This window comes from Pan paniscus, chromosome 9, assembly GCF_029289425.2.
Source record: "Pan paniscus chromosome 9, NHGRI_mPanPan1-v2.0_pri, whole genome shotgun sequence".
NCBI classification, from domain to species: Eukaryota; Metazoa; Chordata; class Mammalia; order Primates; family Hominidae; genus Pan; species Pan paniscus.
Window position 1 is genome coordinate 3,309,500 of NC_073258.2, and position 14,233 is coordinate 3,323,732.

A 14,233-nucleotide genomic window follows, 5' to 3' on the forward strand; every position below is an offset into this window, starting at 1 on the left:
AAAGATACAAAAATTAGCTGGGTGCAGTGGTGTGCGTCTGTACTCCCAGCAACTCGGGAGACTGAGACAGGAAAATCCCTTAAGCCCAGAAGCAGAGGTTGCAGTGAACCGAGATCGCGCCACTGCACTCCAGCCTGGGTGACAGAGTGAGACTCTGTCTCAAAAAAAAAAAAAAAAAAAAATTCTTAGCTGAGTGCGCTGGCGCACACCTGTAGTCCCAAGTAGCTAGGAGGCTAAGAGATTACTAGAGCCCAGGAAGTCGAGGCGGACGGGCGGGCGGGTCACCCTCCAGTTTGGACAGTCAGCAATGGAAGCTTCAAGGGTTGGGGCTGAACCAAGGGTGGGTGGGATCGCGTCTGATGCGCCCGCCCTTCACGGGGACCGCGTGCCCCTCACTGGGAGGGCAGCCCGCCTGGAGCCCTACTGCCTCTGCTCCCTCTGGGGGTCCTGGGGAACCGATGGCCACCACTCTGCCACACGAGCCGCGCGCTCACACACTCCTCACCCGCCGGCCACATCCCTTGTCTGCGCACTCAGGCCCCTTCCACCCAGCGCGCCTAGCTCTCAGGCTTGCTCGCCCTAGCGCACGCGCTCCACCTCCCACTCGCGGTCCCCCCGACACGCGCCCCCGTCCACACTCGCCCTCCACCCCCGCTCTCGCTCGCCCTCGCTCTCATAGCAACCCTCTCTCACCCTCGTCCTCACACCCTCTCACACGCCCCCTCACACACTCGCTCTCTCTCACGCACCCGCCCGGCGTCGCCCGCGACCCCACGTCCGTCCTCCCGGGGCCGAGCCTCGCTGCCCGGCGCGCCCACTTTGCGGGAGGGAAACTGAGGCCGTGCAAGGAGGAGGAGCAGGGACCGGCCGCCGCGGGGCTCACCTGCATGTCTGGGAGGCCGGACGGCCACAAACGCACGGCCGGAAGACGCTCCAGCGCGCCGGAAGTCCCGCCCCAGGCGCCCGCGCGCCGCCGCCGCGCACGGCACGCTGGGATGGAGAGGGGCTGGGTCGGGACAGGGGACTGGGCAGGGCTGCCGGAAAGTCGGGGCCGGCGCCGGGGCCGGGGCGGGGACGCGCCGGGGGCGGACCCCGGGCCCGGCGCGTTCACCTTGAGCGCCTCTGGTGCTCGCGCTGGAGCTGGTTATCAGGTTCCCGGCCCAGGGGGAGCCGAGTTCCCAGCGCCAAGGCTCTTAGGCAGGCCTGGCGCCCTTGGCGTGGGGCCGCGCGGGGCCTTGGGCTCCAGGGCCTCTGCCCGGCTCGGCGGTGCCGGGAGAACCGCGCGGTGGGCTCCGCCCCGGCACGCTCCCGCGGGGACCCGGAGTCACCACTCCTGGCGTCCCCCCGACCCCCGCCTGGGTGGACCATCTCCATCCCCAGGCCGATGGCGCCCACTGCGCTGTCTCCAGCGGGGACTGCCCGAAACGCGCGCTCTCTCGGTCCGCACCCCCGCCTTGCACATTGCACGAGCCGGAGCCCCAGGAGGCAAACCAAGTTCCCAACTCAGCCCCTCGCGCTTGGATGAACGAGCGCGTGGCCAGCACTTTTGAGTCACCGCGCATTCTACGCGGCACAGGCTGTCCGACCCCCACCCCCAGCCCTAGCCGTTCCCAGCGCAGTTTCCTACAGAAAACCGCACGGCCAGGCCCCACCCTGCCCCGCTCAGCCGTTCCCGGGGCGCGCGTGGGCTCCAAGACACCCTGCACAGCTGCTTCCCCGTTTCTGCTACTTGGGAGCTTTCTCCTTAAACTAAGCTTTGTCTTTCTTTCTAGTCACGTTTCCTTCTTTCCCTTCCCGGTATTTTCTGCCAGCTGACACCCACGCCTTTCCTAGAAGGGGCTGGGGGCTGCATGCGGTGCGACGCACGTCCCCCACCAGCTGTGGGCTCTTACTCAGCTCAGCACTCGCTCTCAGCAAACGGCCTGGATGGTGGCCTGAAGCCTGACCTTTGGGGGTGAAGACCTCAAGTTGGCAGAGCTCTGGAGAGGGTCCCAGTAAGCTATGGCAGGTGTCCTCAGGGACATATGCGCAGTCCCCCCAATGCTAAGGAGACCATGGCAACATCCAACTTCTCTTAGGAAAGGCACTTAGCCATTTTAGCATCTCATTGAGGTCAGAGGTCTTTGGCGCTAAAGAATTGCAGAATCGATCGGGCAGCCGCCGCCTTTAATCCTAGCACTTTGGGAGGCCAAGGCGGGTAGATCACTTGAGGTCAGGCGTTCGACACCAGCCTGGCCAACATGGTGGAACCCTGTCTCTACTAAAAATACAAAAATTAGGCGTGGTGGCGCATGCCTGTAATCCCAGCTCCTGGGGAGGCTGAGGCAGGAGAATTACTTGAACCTGGGAGGCTGAAGTTGCAGTGAGCAGAGATCACACTGCACTCCAGCCTGGGTGATAAAGTAAGACTCAGTCTCAAAAAAACAAAAAAAAGAATTGCAGAATCTACTTAGGGTTCACTCTGGGCCAGAACTACAGACCCCAAGAGCAGATGGGGCCCGCAGATGGGAGGATAGGAAGCCCAGAGCCAGGCCCCTCTGCAGAGCTCCCAACGGCCGGGTTCCTGGGGGAGTCTTGTCAGTTGCCAGCACAAAGCGGTCCGCTTCCCAATCTGCATAGTTCGTGCCAATGGGCCCCGTGTACCTGGATTGAAAACTGACTTCTTGGCTGGGCGCGGTGGCTCACGCCTGTAATCCCAGCACTTTGGGAGGCCGAGGCGGGCGGATCACAAGGTCAGGAGATCGAGACCATCCTGATTAACACGGTGAAACCCCGTCTGTACTAAAAATACGAAAAATTAGCCGGGCGTAGTGGCGGGCGCCCGTAGTCCCAGCTACTTGGGAGGCTGAGACAGGAGAAAGGCGGGAACCCAGGAGGCGGAGCTTGCAGTGAGCCAAGCCATTGCACTCCAGCGTGGGCGACAGAGTGAGACTCTGCCTCAAAAAAAAAAAAAAGAAAAAGAAAAAGAAAACTGACTTCTTTAGGTGGGCACCCACCTTTTAGCCTTAGGAAGATGCTGAATGAAACATACCAAGATTTAGGAGAATCAGAACCGAAGTGTTAGCGTTCCTGTATTAAGTGAAACTTGAACACATTTCGTATTTTATGTTTTTGGAACATCTAAGATAACTTGCAGTTCACCACATTTAAAATTTGAATCTGTTAAGTTGTATGAGTTTTTAGCCAGGTGCACTGGCTGACCCCTGTAATCCCAATGCTTTGGGAGGCCAAGGCAGGAAAATCGCCCCCCCCCCCCAAAAAAAAAGTATCACAATGAAATAAGGTTTCACTCTGTCACCCAGGCTGGAGTGCAGTGGATTATGGTTCACTGCAGCCTCCACTTCCTGGGCTTAAGCAAACCTCCTGCGTCAGCCTCCCCAAATGCTGGGATTATAGACATAAGCCACCTCACCAGGCCAATGCATGAGTTACTGAAGCACCCGAGATTCTGTTATCAATTCAGACAACCTAAGGCACGCAAAAAGGAGTGAAAAGAGGCTTCATTTATAAATTGTTTCAAATGTTGAAAATTGCTTAATTGAGTTTATAGATGGGACCAAATATTATGCAGAAGCCCCTTTAAAGTGACTGCAGGCCAGGCGCGGTGGCTCACACCTGTAATCCCAGCACTTTGGGAGGCCGAGGTGGACGGATTGCCTGAGCTCAGGAGTTCAAGACCAGTCTGAGCAACATGGTGAGGCATGAGAATCGCTTGAACTGGGGAGGTGGAGATTGCAGTGAGCCGAGATTGAGCCACTGAACTCCAGCCTGGGCAACAGAGTGAGACTCTGTTAAAAAAAAAAAAAAAGGCCAGGCACAGTGGCACATGCCTGTAATGTCAGCACTTTGGGAGGCCAAGGCAGGAGGATCGCTTGAGCCCAGGAGTTTGAGACCAGTCTGGGCAACATGGTGAAACCCCGTCTCTACTAAAAATACAAAAAAAATTAATCGGACGTGGTGGTGTGCACCTGTAATCTCAGCTCCTCAGGAGGCTGAGGTAGGAGAATTGCTTGAACCTGGGAGGTGGAGGTTGCAATGAGCCGAGATGGCGCCACTGCACTCCAGCCTGGTTGACAGAGCAAGATTCCGTGAAAAAAAAATAAGTGACTGTAAAGTCTTCTAGGCTTAAAAGGGAATAATAGGAGATTTGTAAAATTGAACTTAACAGGTTAATAAATTGGGTTTTGAATTTCTAACTTCAATGTATTGAAATTAAATTTTAATAAATCAAATCCTAATTGTTGAAATTTAATATAAATCCAAGCATAACCACCTTGCCCAGGCACTAAACCAGCCCTCAGCCCCCATTCCCAGCCCTCCTTACCCGGGATGGGTGTGGAGTGCCCTGGCGGAGGTCCAGGCTCTGCCCTGTAGGCCCAGGTCTGACCTGCCCTGAGGCCCTCCTGCTTGCCCACTGCCTGTCTGCCGTGGGCATGGGGGGGACAGAGTAGGGCAGGGGCAGGCCGGTGGGGTGAGGAGGCCTGCAGAGATGAGTGTTTCTGCTGCTGACTGGATCCCTGCTTTAGGAGACCCCATGCCTTACCTGGGATATTCCTGGGTCCCCAGCCTGAGGATGCCTCTCAGAGACATCCTCAAAAGCACTCGAAGGCTGGGAGTGGTGGCTTACGCCGTAATCCCCGCACTTCGGGAGGCTGATCACTTGAGCCCAGGACATCAAGGCTGCAGTGAGCTGTGATTGCACTGCTGCACTCCAGCCTGGGCGACAGATAGGACCCTGTCTCAAAAAAAAAAAAAAATCACTCACACCTGGTTGTTGGAGGTGCCTGGTGACTGTGGGGCCTTTGGGGCTGGGTTTGTGTCTTCCCCAGGCTGGCCAGTGCTCCTGGGTGGGGTCGCGGTGGCTCTGGGTGACTGCTCATTTGCAGAGTCAGCACAGGCAGGGCCCTTCCCGACAGTGGCAGCCTCGTGACTCTGTCCTGTTCTAACTAGGAGACCTTGGCCTGGGTCACCCAAGGGCAGGACCTGGGCCACTATTGCTGACCGTGTCCTGTCACTCCTAGGCCTTGAAACATTCCAGTTCAGAGGCCGGAAGCCCAGGAAGAGAGGGACACACACCAGCACTCCCTGCTGCCTAGCCCTCCCCACCTATGGACGGAGACATCCTCTCTGGGTGCTGGGATAAGCAAATCCAGGGCAAGCAGGAGGGGGAAGTGGCACACTCACGCCCAGCGGAAGCTTCTGGATCCAGTGCCAGAGCCAGCACAGCAGTTCTCTGTCTGTGTTCCACGTGTGGGCCCCCGCTGGCCCAGCCGGCCCTGGCAAGTGACAGTTGCATGTAGGTGTCTGGTTGGTTGCTGGGCTGATGCTGAGCCCCGAGGTGGGCATGTGTGGTGGCACGTGGCCCTAGCTTTGTGTATTTGCCCTTTGCAAAGGCCGTGTGCGTCACGGCACCATTGTGGGTTTTATACTTCTCACTATCACACAGCCAACTTAAAGTACCGCAAGCTGGCTGGGTGTGGCGGCCCACATTTAGGGAGGCTGGGACGGGCAGCTTGCTTGAACCTCAGGAGTTTGACACCAGCCTGGACAACATGGTGAAACCTCGTCTCTACAAAAACATTTATAAATTAGTGAGTCCTAGTGGCGCGTATCTATAGTCCCAGCTCCTCAGGAGGCTGTGTGGGAGGGTCATCTGAGCCCAGGGAGGTGGAGGCTGCAGGGAGCTGTGATCACACCACTGCACTCCTGCCCAGGTGACAGAGCCAGACCCTGTCTCAAAAAAAAAAAAAAAAAAAAAATCTAGGCTGGGCGTGGTGGCTCACGCCTATAATCCCAGCACTTTGGGAGGCTGAGGCAGGTGGATCACAAGGTCAGGAGATAGAGACCATCCTGGCTAACACGGTGAAACCCCATCTCTACTAAAAATACAAAAAATTAGCCGGGCTTGGTGGCGGGTGCCTGTAGTCCCAGCTACTAGGGAGGCTGAGCCAGGAGAATGGCGTGACCCCGGGAGTCGGAGCTTGCAGTGAGCTGAGATTGCGCCACTGCACTCCAGCCTGGGCAACAGAGCAAGACTTCGCCTCAAAAAAAAAAAAAAAAAAAAATCTGAAAGCAAAGGGGAGGGGCTGGCTGCCTGGCCTTGATGAGATCAAGAGGTAGTATTTCTCCATGGTGGTGGGTTGAATGGCAGCCCCCGAAGCCTTGTCTAAGTCCTCACTCCTATACCCATGAATGCAACGGTGCAACCATATCTAGAAATAGGATCTCAGCCAGGCGCAGTGGCTCATGCCTGTAATCCCAGCACTTTGGGAGGCTGACGTGGGTGGATCACCTGAGATCAAGAGTTCAAGACCAAGCCTGGCCAACACGGTGAGAACCCATCTCTACTAAAAATACAAAAATTAGCCTGGCATAGTGGCGTGCACCTGTAGTCCCAGCTACTCCAGAGACTGAGGCAGGAGAATCCTTTGAACTTGGGAGGTGGAGGCTGCAGTGGGCTGAGATCGAGACACTGCACTCCAGCCCAGGAGGCAGAGTGAGACTCTTGTCTCAAACAACAACAACAACAACAAATAGAAATAGGGTCTCTGCAGAGGTATCTAGGGTGAGGATCTTGGGATGAGATCATTCTGGATATAGGGTGGGCCCTAAATCCAATGACAGGGGTCCTTGTAAGAAGAGAAGGGAGGTCGGGCACAGTGGCTCATGCTAATCCCAGCACTTTGGGAGGCTGAGGCGGGTGGATCACTTGAGGCCAGGAGTTCAAGACCGGCCTGGCTAATATGGCGAAACCCCACCTCTACTAAAAATACAAAAATTATCTGGGTGTGGTGGCACACGCTTGTAGTCCCAGCTACTCAGGAGGCTGAGGCAGGAGAATCACTTGAACTTGGGAGGCAGAGGTTGCAGTGAGCCAAGGTCTTGCCACTGCACTCCAGCCTGGGCAACAGAGTGAGACTCCGTCTCAAAAAAAAAAAAAAAAAAAAAAAGGGAACAGAAGGGAGAGGCAGCACTGAGACAGATGCAAGGGGTGAACATGGGGGTGGGGCCTCCAGAAGGAACCAACCCCACTGACACCTGCTTCTGCCTTTCGAACGGCGAGGCCAGAATGCGTTTCTGTTGAGTTGCAGCCTCTGGTTTGTGGTCATTTTTCAGAGAGTTCTAGGAAGCTCATATGGCCATGTGGAAAGCCTGCAGTGATAATTTTAGTCAGTATGCTTTATTTCCTTTTTTTTTTTTGGAGTCTCGCTCTGTCGCCCAGGCTGGAATGCAGTGGCACCATCTCGGCTCACTGCAACCTCCACCTCCTGGGTTCAAGCAATTCTCCTGCCTAAGCCTCCCGAGTAGCTGGGATTACAGGCACCCGCCACCATGCCCGGCTAATTTTTGTATTTTTAGTAGAGATAAGATTTCACCACGTTGGCCAGGCTGGTCTTGAACTCCTGACCTCAGGTGATCTGCCTACCTTGGCCTCCCAAAGTGCTGGGATTACAGGTGTCAGCCACTGTGCCGGGCTTATTTTCTAACTTTCTTTTTCTCAGACCAACCTTAAAATTGATGAATATTCCACCAGCTCACCTGGCTGGGCCCACAGAGAAGCCTGGGCTGGAGGCCAGGTGGGTGGGTGCTGGCCCGCCCGGAGGGAAGTGCTTGCTGCAGAACCCCCTGGCCAGGGAGCCCCTCCGGTGCTGGGAAACTGACTGTGGGCAGGGCTGGTCTGGCCTCAGCTGGTCTGGCCAGTAGGGCTGGGGGGCATTGCTCCACGGGGGCCTGAGGGAGCCCAGAGGCTATAGACTCCTGCTCTGGGGCTAACAGGAGGCCAGGAGTAGCAGCATCTGTGGGTGGGGGAACAACAGGATTTTCATGGCACCTCCCCACCCCTCCCCCAGCTGGTGTCACCTGCTGTATGGCTCCTGTGTGGCTTTGGGCATTTGGGGAGGTGGGGGAGCATTTACTGATGACTGATGATGCCTGTGGGAATGGGCTTGGCAGTACTGATGATGAGACACAGGACAGAACGGGGGACGTCCTGATATGCCCTGGAGCCCCAGAGGCTTTATGACGCCCCCCACGTTGTCCTTGGGGTGCACCTTGCACACTGAGGCCTGGTGATCATTAGGTGTTTGTTAGGATCTAGGTTTGTCTGAGTGTGGCAGAGCCCCCAGCCATGCTGTTCCCGACAGAGTGTTAGCCATCAAACTGTGTTCTGAGGAGTGGGTGGAAAGGCAGGCAGGAATTCAACATCCTGCCCCAAATGGGCACACGTCACCTCTGTTACGGGGTGAATTTTGTTTCCTAAAAACACATATATTAAGTCCTAACCCCAGTGCCTCAGGATGTGACCTAATTTGGAGGATTGTGGCAGATGTAATTAGTTCAGATGAGGTCAGTAAGGTGGGCCCTAATCCAATAGGACTGGTGTCCTTTTTAGAAGAGGAGATTACGGCCTTACGCAGTGGCTCGCACCTGTAATCCCAGCACTTTGGGAGGCCGAGGCGGGCAGATCACTTGAGGCCAGGAGTTTGAGACCAGCCTGGAAAACACAGTGAAACCACAGCTCTACTAAAAGTTAAAAAAAAAAAAAAAATTAGCTGGATGTAGTGGCACATGCCTGTAATCCCAGCTACTCAGGAGGCTGAGGCTAGAGAATCACTTGAACCCGGGAGGCAGAGGTTACAGTGAGCTGACATCATGCCATTGTCCTCCAGCCTGGGGGACAAGAGCAAAACTCCATCTCAAAAAGAAAAAAAAAAAAGAGGAGATGAGGACACAGAGGAGTACCTAGGGACAACCCTGTGCAGACCCAGGGAGAAGATGGCATCCATAAAGCCAAGGAGAGAGGCCTCAGGAAGAGCATGCCCGGTGGACATCTTTTTTTTTTTTTTTTTTTTTTTTGAGATGGAATCTCGCTCTGTCGCCCAGGCTGGAGTACAGTGGTGCGATCTCAGCTCACTGCAAGCTCCGCCTCCTGGGTTCACGCCATTCTCCTGCCTCAGCCTCCCAAGTAGCTGGGACTACAGGCACCCGCCACCACGCCTGGCTAATTTTTTGTATTTTTAGTAGAGACGGGGTTTCACCATGTTAGCCAGGATGGTCTCGATCTCCTGACCTCGTGATCCGCCCGCCTCGGTCTCCCAAAGTGCTGGGATTACAGGTGTGAGCCACCGGGCCCGGCCCCGGTGGACATCTTGATCTTGGACTTCCAGCCTCCAGGACTACAGGAAGACAAATTTCTGTTGTTCCAGCTGCCCAGGCTATGGTACATTGCAGGGCAGGCCCAGATACAATCTCCCTGCACGTTCTGCTATCACCAGGCAATGCCTAGCTGCAAAGGAGGCTGGGAAATGTAGTCTTGATTCTGGGCGGCCACATGCCCACCAAGTCAGGAGATCAGCTACCGTAGAAGGAGGGGAGATTCAGCGGCAGGGCTGGACTCGCAGTCTCTGCCGTCGGCACACGTGCAGGTCTGCAGCGCACACAGCGTACATGCTGCTTCCTGCTCATTGGGTAGCCAGTGAACCATGTGACATCCGAGTCCCCGGGAATTAAACCAGCAGAGAACTCTGGCTCAGCTCTGCAGGGAGGTAATAAAGGTGTCCTACAATCCCTGCTAGGCCGAAGCAATCAGCAGTGCTGACACTCTCTGTATATTTGGAGTGCCAGAGGCTGTGGGTTTTTTCCTTGTTTCTTTTTCTTTCTTTCTTTCTTTTTTTTTTTTTTGAGACAGAGTCTCACTCATGTCACTCAGACTGGAGTGCGGTGGTGTGATTTTGGCTCACTGCAACCTCCACCTCCAGGGTTCAAGCAATTCTCGTGCCTCAGCCTACCCAGTAGCTGGGATTACAAGTGCCCGCCACCATGCCTGGCTAATTTTCATATTTTTAGTAGACACAGGGTTTCACCATGCTGGCCAGGCTGGTCTCAAACTCCTGACCTCAAGTGATCCACCTGCCTTGGCCTCCCAAAGGGCTGGGATCACAGGTGTCAGCCACCATGCCTGGCTGGTTGTGGGTTTTTTCTTAGTTTACATTCTTTCACTCTTCCTTTTAACATTAGAATTCCCAGAGCTGGGCTGAGCACAGTGGTTCACACCTGTAATTCCAGCACTTTGGGAGGCCAAGGCGTGGGCCTGGGCTGATGGGATTTGCTGCCGTGGGAGAAATGGCCAGGACAGTGGCTTTCCTTGGCATTGTCAGTGAGTGGGGCCACAGAGGTTCATGACAGTCCCCCAGCCCCACTTTGCTGCCAGGCTGGCTGGGCAGGGGATCGGAATGGGCATGTGCTGTAACACCGTGTGGTTGGCGTCTGACAGCATGGAAGTCCAGCGCGGGCTAGTCAGGCTGGTAAAATGCGTCACACCTCAGAACTGCCTCGTGTGCTCGTAAAAACCGCAGCACTCAGGCTATATACCCTGGCCTGTCCCATCAGACCCTCTGAGGGTGTCACTAGTCGCCAGCCGCACCACTGGTCTACCCCTTGGGTTGGGAAGGGGGCTCCCAGGATTTCCACGTTGCCTTCCTGTTACAGTAGGTAGCCAGTCAGACGTGAGCGGGGCGGGAGAGGGCTCCCCTCCTCCCCGTCCCCCAACCAGGAAAGTCAGTTGACCATCAGGTGATGGTCAGGGAGCTGTTTGTTTGTTGTTGTTGTTGTTTGAGTCTCGCTCTGTTGCCCAGGCTGGAGTGCAGTGGTGTGATCTCAGCTCACTGCAAGCTCCGCCTCCCGGGTTCACGCCATTCTCCTGCCTCAGCCTCCCGAGTAGCTGGGACTATAGGCTCCCGCCAGCACGCCCAGCTAATTTTTTGTATTTTTAGTAGAGACTGGGTTTCACCATGTTGGCCAGGGTGGTCTTGAACTCCTGACCTCGTGATCCACCTGCCTTGGCCTCCCAAAGTGCTGGGATTACAGCTGTGAGCCACTGCGCCTGGCTTTTTTTTTTTTTTTTTGGCAGAGTCTTGCTCTGTTGCCCAGGCTGGAGTGCAATGGCGGGATCTTGGCTCACTGCAACCTCCAGTTCCCAGGTTCAGGCGATTCTTCTACCTTAGCTTCCCTAGTAGCTGGGACTACAGGTGCCCGCCACCATGCCCAGCTAATTTTTTATATTTTTAGTAAAGACAGGGTTTCACTATGTTGGCCAGGCTGGTCTTGAACTCCCTGCCTTAAGTGATCCACCCGCCTCTGCCTCCTATGGGAGAGGATCACAGGCATGAGCCACTGCGCCTGGCCTGGAATTTTCTTTACCATACTTTTTTTTTTTTTGAGACCGAGTCTCACTCTGTCACCAGGCTGGAGTTCAGTGACGTGATCTCTGCTCACTGCAACCTCTGCCTCCTGGGTTCAAGTGATTCTCCTGCCTCAGCCTCCCGAGTAGCTGGGACTACAGGCACGTGCCACCATGCCCAGCTAATTTTTGTATTTTTAGTAGAGACGGGGTTTCACCATGTTGGCCAGGATGGTCTTGATCTCTTGACCTCATGATCCCCCGATCCCCCCGCCTCGGCCTCCCAATGTGCTGGGATTACAGGTGTGAGCCACCGTGCCTGGCCTTGACCACACATCTTATGCAGGAGCTTAGGGGGCTGCCCCTCTGTTGGCCCAAGGGTGCCCTGAGCTGGTAACCCGTACTAGGGGCTGCTTGGGACAGACCTTGATGATGTCATCACCCTGCCACCTAGTGGGGTGTCTGGCCTCCTTGGCCTTAGTCACCCCGAGCTGCCCTTCTCCTTTGAGAGCAGGGGGCCCGCTGATCGCTGCACCCCCACAGCCTCAGAGGACGGCCCTGAGAGCCTGTGAAGGTGCTGGCCCTGTGCAAGTTACACATCTCCAAGCCTTTGGCAGGAAGGGTCTCCTTAGGAGAGGCTGGACAGGTTCAGTCCCTGAGTCCTCTGAGCCCCTTTCTCTGCATTATGTCCAGGGATTTCCGTCATTGTAACCATGTTTTAGGGGCTGCCCTGCATGTAGCTTCCAGGAATTTGGCCCAGCAGCAGCCGGAGGGACCCTGGGCTGCCAGGCTGGCTCAGTTGATCCAGACACCGTGGGTGCCGCAAAGGACCCAGCTGTTGTCCGGGGCCTGTGTCTCAAAAGCCATCCTACAAGTGTTCTGCGGGGTTTTGTTGACAGAAACTCAGTTTCCCGCCGTTCACAGGTGCCCAGTCATCCCCCCTCTGGTGCGATTGTGGGTGTGGATGTGTTGGGGCCTGACTCAGGATCAAGGGCTGAGCTGGGCGGGGACTCTTGGGAAGTGGGGCTTGGGGTCCCAGGTTATCGAATTTACCCCATGCCAGCTCTCTGGGCCCCGCACAGCACTCCAGCTCTCCCGCCAGACGTCTGGGGAGGCTGCACCTCCCACCCTGGTGGCTGCTTTGCTGCTGTCTGGGCCCAGCTGTGAATGGCTTTGCATTCCTCCGGCTTTGCAGTGGTGAGAAAGATGTGTGGTCATGGCGGCTCCCACCCGCCCCATGATGAGCACTCAGGAGCCTGAGCTCATCCTCTCCTCCTTCAGGTGGGCTGGCTATACCTGACGCACCCACCCACCGCAGAGTTCCAGAATGCACCCCTCATGCCTCCCACCCTTCCATGGCAGGGGACAGTCAGTTCCCACAGCCTTCCCTGAGCATGTCACTCCTGGGGACTGCAGGTGCTCAGATGATCACGGGGGGGCCACAGGGTCTGAGCATGCCACCTCATTGTCCCTGAACTTTCGTGAGTGCACAGGGACCAACTGTACATGGAACACGCTGCCAGACCCTCTTCTGGAAGGGTCATTGTCTGCAACTTACGCCAGAGATGATGAGAAGGAAACTGGGTCATTTGTAAAACAGACATGTTCAGGTCTGGGTAGGACCCAGGGCATGGCCAGCTAACGCTGCAGGGGCTGTCTGTTGGGGAACCCTGCTGCAGTGAGACAGCACCTCCACACCGCAGCTCGGGGCCCCGGCCTGTTTTCCTTTCACGATGCCCACGTCGGGCTTGTATCTGTGGACCCTGGCTTCCCCATGGCTGTGGATGAAGGAAAGCGACTCGTCCCCACCTCTGCCCTTGGGAATAGTACTGTGACCTTGCGTGGCTAAAGTATGACAAACGTTCAAATAATTTAAGAAATGGCTGGGCGCGGTGGCTCACGCCTGTAATCCCAGCACTTTGCGAGGCCGAGGAGGGCAGATCACGAGGTCAGGAGATTGAGACCATCCTGGCCAACATGGTGAAACTCCACCTCTGCTAAAAATACAAAAAATTAGCCGGGCGTGATGGCGCGTGCCTGTAATCCCAGCTACTGAGAAGGCTGAGGCAGGAGAATCGCTTGAATCCGGGAGGTGGAGGTTGCAGTGAGCCGAGATCACGCCATTGCACTCCAGCCTGGGCGACAGAGCAAGACTCCATCTCGAGGAAGAAAAAAAAAAAAAAGAAAGAAACTGAGGCTGGGCACAGTGGCTTGTAATCTCAGCACTTTGGGAAGCCAAAGCAGGAGGACTGCTTGAGCCCAGGAGTTCAAGACCAGCCTGGGCAACATAGTGAGACTCCATCTCCACAAAAATCAGAAACTTAGCCAGGTGTGGTGGCGTGCACCTGCAGTCTAAGCACTTTGGGAGCCAAGGCAGGAGGATGGTTTGAGCCCAGAAGGTGGAGGCTGTAGTGATTCATGATTGTATCACTGCACTCCAGCCTGGGAGTCAAAGGGAGAAACCCTGTCTCTAAAATTAAACATAAATAAATAAATAAATAGGCCAGGCATAGTGACTTGCATCTGTAATCCCAGCACTTTGGGAGACACAGGCAGGCGGAATGCTGGGATTACAGGAGTTCAAGACCGGCCTGAGCACCATGGTGAAATGCCATCACTACAAAAAATAAAATAAAGAAAAAGAAACTGTTTCCTAGGACTGCACACTCCCGAAGCTGGCCTCTCCCTAGCCGAGGAGTGGCAGTGCTCAGGGAGGCCCACATGGACTCAGACCCAAGGCTGGGACTGGAGTGAATTATCTGGAGGGCTTGCGTGTCTGCAAGGGCAACGACGCTGGAAGGAGGTGGGGAGTCTTTTGCATGGCTGCGTGTCGGGCCCTCTGGGACCCCTCAACACTCTCGTGTGGACGGGAGGATGTCTGTGGGAATCCCAGAGTTGGCACTGAGGAGGAGTCTTCCGAGTGGGCGGAGGGGGATGCCTGCCAGGCCCAAGCCCTCCTGTGGGCAGCCCCTGCAGCACCCCCATTGCCCTGCTCTGTGAGTGGCTGCTGGCGGGGGGGGCACAGTGGTCTGCTTGTCTCGGTCTTCTGCACTG

General features: G+C 55.8%; 1 protein-coding gene across 3 annotated transcripts in view; it reads right to left on the minus strand.

Annotated features, from left to right (window-relative positions):
- The window catches only part of CHID1 (chitinase domain containing 1), a 41,682-nt gene extending 40,682 nt beyond the window's left edge, over positions 1-1,000 (minus strand). The window contains exon 1 of one of the 3 annotated variants that reach the window (XM_034931890.3): positions 884-1,000. Coding sequence is in view for 1 of the 3 variants with exons in the window: in XM_034931889.3 (XP_034787780.1) it covers positions 750-889 (140 nt within the window). In the remaining 2 variants the exon portion in view is untranslated. Of the gene's footprint in view, positions 1-749 lie in introns of all 3 variants that reach the window. The other 2 variants (XM_063608012.1, XM_034931889.3) reach the window with 2 other exon arrangements.
- Positions 1,001-14,233: the final 13,233 nt, after the last annotated feature.